This window comes from Elgaria multicarinata, chromosome 2 (assembly GCF_023053635.1).
Source record: "Elgaria multicarinata webbii isolate HBS135686 ecotype San Diego chromosome 2, rElgMul1.1.pri, whole genome shotgun sequence".
NCBI lineage: Eukaryota > Metazoa > Chordata > Lepidosauria > Squamata > Anguidae > Elgaria > Elgaria multicarinata.
The window spans coordinates 175,782,306-175,785,217 of record NC_086172.1 but is presented as its reverse complement, the minus strand read 5'-3'; the positions used below and the strand labels follow the sequence as shown (position 1 = coordinate 175,785,217).

The following is a 2,912-nucleotide window of genomic DNA, read 5'->3' as shown; positions in this document are numbered from 1 at the left end:
AAAAAAGGAGGCTAAGGGGGAGACATGATAGAGGTGTACAAAATTATACATGGTATGGAGAATGTGGACAGGGAGACATTTTTCTCCCTCTCAAAGTACTTTATTTATTTATTTATTTATTATATTTTTATACCGCCCAATAGCCGAAGCTCTCTGGGCAGTTCACAAAAATTAAAACCGTGAAGAGCATAAAAAAACCCCAACAAATTTAAAACACAAATACAAAATACAAGATAAAAAGCACAGCCAGAAGAAAACCACACAGCAAAAATTAATATAGGTTAAAATATGAGATTAAAACAGCAAAGTTTAAATTTAAGTTAAATTAGGTGTTAAAATGCTGAGAAAATAAAAAGGTCTTCAGCTGGCGACGGAAAGAAAACAATGTAGGTGCCAGGCGAACCTCTCTGGGGAGCTCTTTCCACAACTGGGGTGCCACAGCAGAGAAGGCCCTCCTCCTAGTAGCCACCTGCCTCACTTCCTTCAGCAGGGGCTCATCCCATATAGGCTCCTGGGGTCATCCCATGAAACTGATTGGAGAGAGATCCAGGACAAATAATAGGAAGGACTTCTTTTTTTTATTATTTATTTATTTATTTATTTTGTCTGAATTTTATTTTCAGTCCAGTTTTAGACTCTAGATGGATACAGCATCACTCGGATCCTGTGTCCAATGGCTTTGCCCGGGAGGTTGGAGCGGAACTTTGCTCGCACCATGCCGCTGTTTCCGTGGGCGCGCGTCACTTTCCCCCAGATGACTCTGGTCCTGTTGGGTTTGCCGCCAGGAGTCACCGTGTTGTTTTTTGCTTTGTACACATAGGCACATTTCTTCCCTAAGTAGAATTCTGTCTCGTTGCGGGAATAAACCCCCTCAATCTTCAGAAGAGCTGTGTGCTCTCTTTGGTTTCGGAGGCCTCGCTTGAAGCCAGCAAAAGTGGCTTTGGACCACAACCTGCCAGTCATGGTGTTGCCTTGAAGTCCTGTCTCCAGCAGGCCTCAACAGCACCGACCCAAGATGGCAGCGAGAAAGAGCGAGCGCAGCCCCGGGGCAAGCCAATAGGAAGGACTTCTTCACACAGCACATAGTTAAGTTATGGAACTCACTACCACAAGATGTAGTGATGACAACCAATCTGGATGGCTTCAAAAGAGGGTTGGATACATCCCTGGAGGAAAAGGCTATCCATGGCTACTAGCCCTGATGGTTGTGTGCTATCTCCAGTACTCGAGGCAATAAGCCTGTGTGCACCAGTTGCTGGGGAACATGGGTGAGAGGTCCCTGGTCAACAGCTGGTTGGCCACTGTGTGAACAGAGTGCTTGACCCTTAGTCTGATCTAGCAGGGCTCTTCTTACGTTCTTAAACCAATCCGTGAACTGAAACACAGTTATACTTCGAAATTCAGATGTCTCCAAGTTTTCTGATGCAGTTCTGCAATCATAATGTGTACGAAAATGAATATATTTGTACACATTATATTACTGGGACTAATGTACAAAGACATGTTGGGTAGCAATTCCTTGCAAAATGCACATTAGGCAAACATGCATATAAAATAAGCATGCTATGAGACATTTGCACAAAAATGTGTACGCATCTTCGTGCAGATAGTTTAAAAATATATATTCACAAACTGATACAGGAGTGAGACAAAATGAATTCAAGTTTCGAAAAATAAGTAACTCTGAGAATCCGAAATTAAGAGATTCATCCATTCCTGCTCTAAAGCAGGGCAGGTCGCAGGTATTTTTCCAGTAATGACAAGCAGAAGTGTTTAACATCTCCAAGCTGTTTAATTCCCTCCCTTCCCCCACGATCACAAAGAAACATCCGCCACCCTTTGAGAAATATTAAGCTTCTCTGTCAGTGGGAAACCATTTGCTCAGTAATTTCACCGGCATAAATAAAACGCAGTGGAATTATTTCTCATCCTGGATGGATGTTCTGGTTCGCAACCACAGCTCAAATTGTCAACCTTGTGCATCAGGCGTGCGCATGGAGCATGGGGGGTGGGTGGGGGCAGGTGGAAACTGTGAATGAACTAACATACTTTCTGATAAGGCACCTCAGTCCCAAGTCTCTGATCTTTTTGTTTCATAATGGTGAACTACACTTGTAGTTACATGTGTTAAGAAACATGGGTCTCTGGCCCAAAAATAGTAGCCTCCCACTTATTTATTTTATTTTATTTATTTATTTATTACATTTTTATACCGCCCAATAGCCGAAGCTCTCTCATAATCATAGAATCATAGAATAGCAGAGTTGGAAGGGGCCTCTAAGGCCATCAAGTCCAACCCCCTCCAAACAACTCACATCTTCAAGAGGTTTCTGTGAAACTTTAGCCACGACCTGCTTCCTTGCCATTTCCACCCATCAGATCCAGATAGCCATGGCAGCTTTCGATTTGCTGCCGTGCGGCAGACGCACATCGAATCCACAGAGGGCTCCAAGGTGCATTTGGAATGTGTTGCACATCTGTTTGCTGGGCACCCGCCTTGCCCTTCTGAGTAGCTAGGGTTTGAGAGATAAACCAAGCTCGCTGATTATACCATCAAAGAATCATAGAATAGCAGAGTTGGAAGGGGCCTACAAGGCCATCGAGTCCAACCCCCTCCTCAATGCAGGAATCCACCCTAAAGCATCCTTGACAGATGGTTGTCCAGCTGCCTCTTGAAGGCCTCTAGTATAACTTGGTAACATATAGTACAACTTACTTTGTATTTTGATATTGGCGCACTGAGCACGTCCTTCCCCTTGCTAACAGCGGCCAGTAATTTATTTATTTATTTATTTATTTATTACATTTTTATACCGCCCAATAGCCAAAGCTCTACCAGGGACTGAGAAACCCACATTATAATTATTTATTTATCACATTTATATCTGGACTTTTTTTCCTTCAAGGAACTC

General features: G+C 43.2%; 1 protein-coding gene across 1 annotated transcript; it reads right to left on the bottom strand.

Annotated features, from left to right (window-relative positions):
- Positions 1–591: 591 nt before the first annotated feature.
- LOC134413617 (large ribosomal subunit protein eL33-like) lies at positions 592–1,048 on the bottom strand. The gene has a single exon (XM_063147675.1). The coding sequence runs from the start codon at positions 961–963 to the stop codon at positions 631–633; it is 333 nt and encodes a 110-aa protein (XP_063003745.1). The 5' UTR covers positions 964–1,048; the 3' UTR covers positions 592–630.
- Between the last annotated feature and the right edge of the window lie 1,864 nt (positions 1,049–2,912).

Coding starts and splice junctions, on each gene's coding strand:
- LOC134413617 (XM_063147675.1), bottom strand. CDS start 963: ATGACTGGCAGGTTGTGGTCCAAAGCCACTTTTGCTGGCTTCAAGCGA.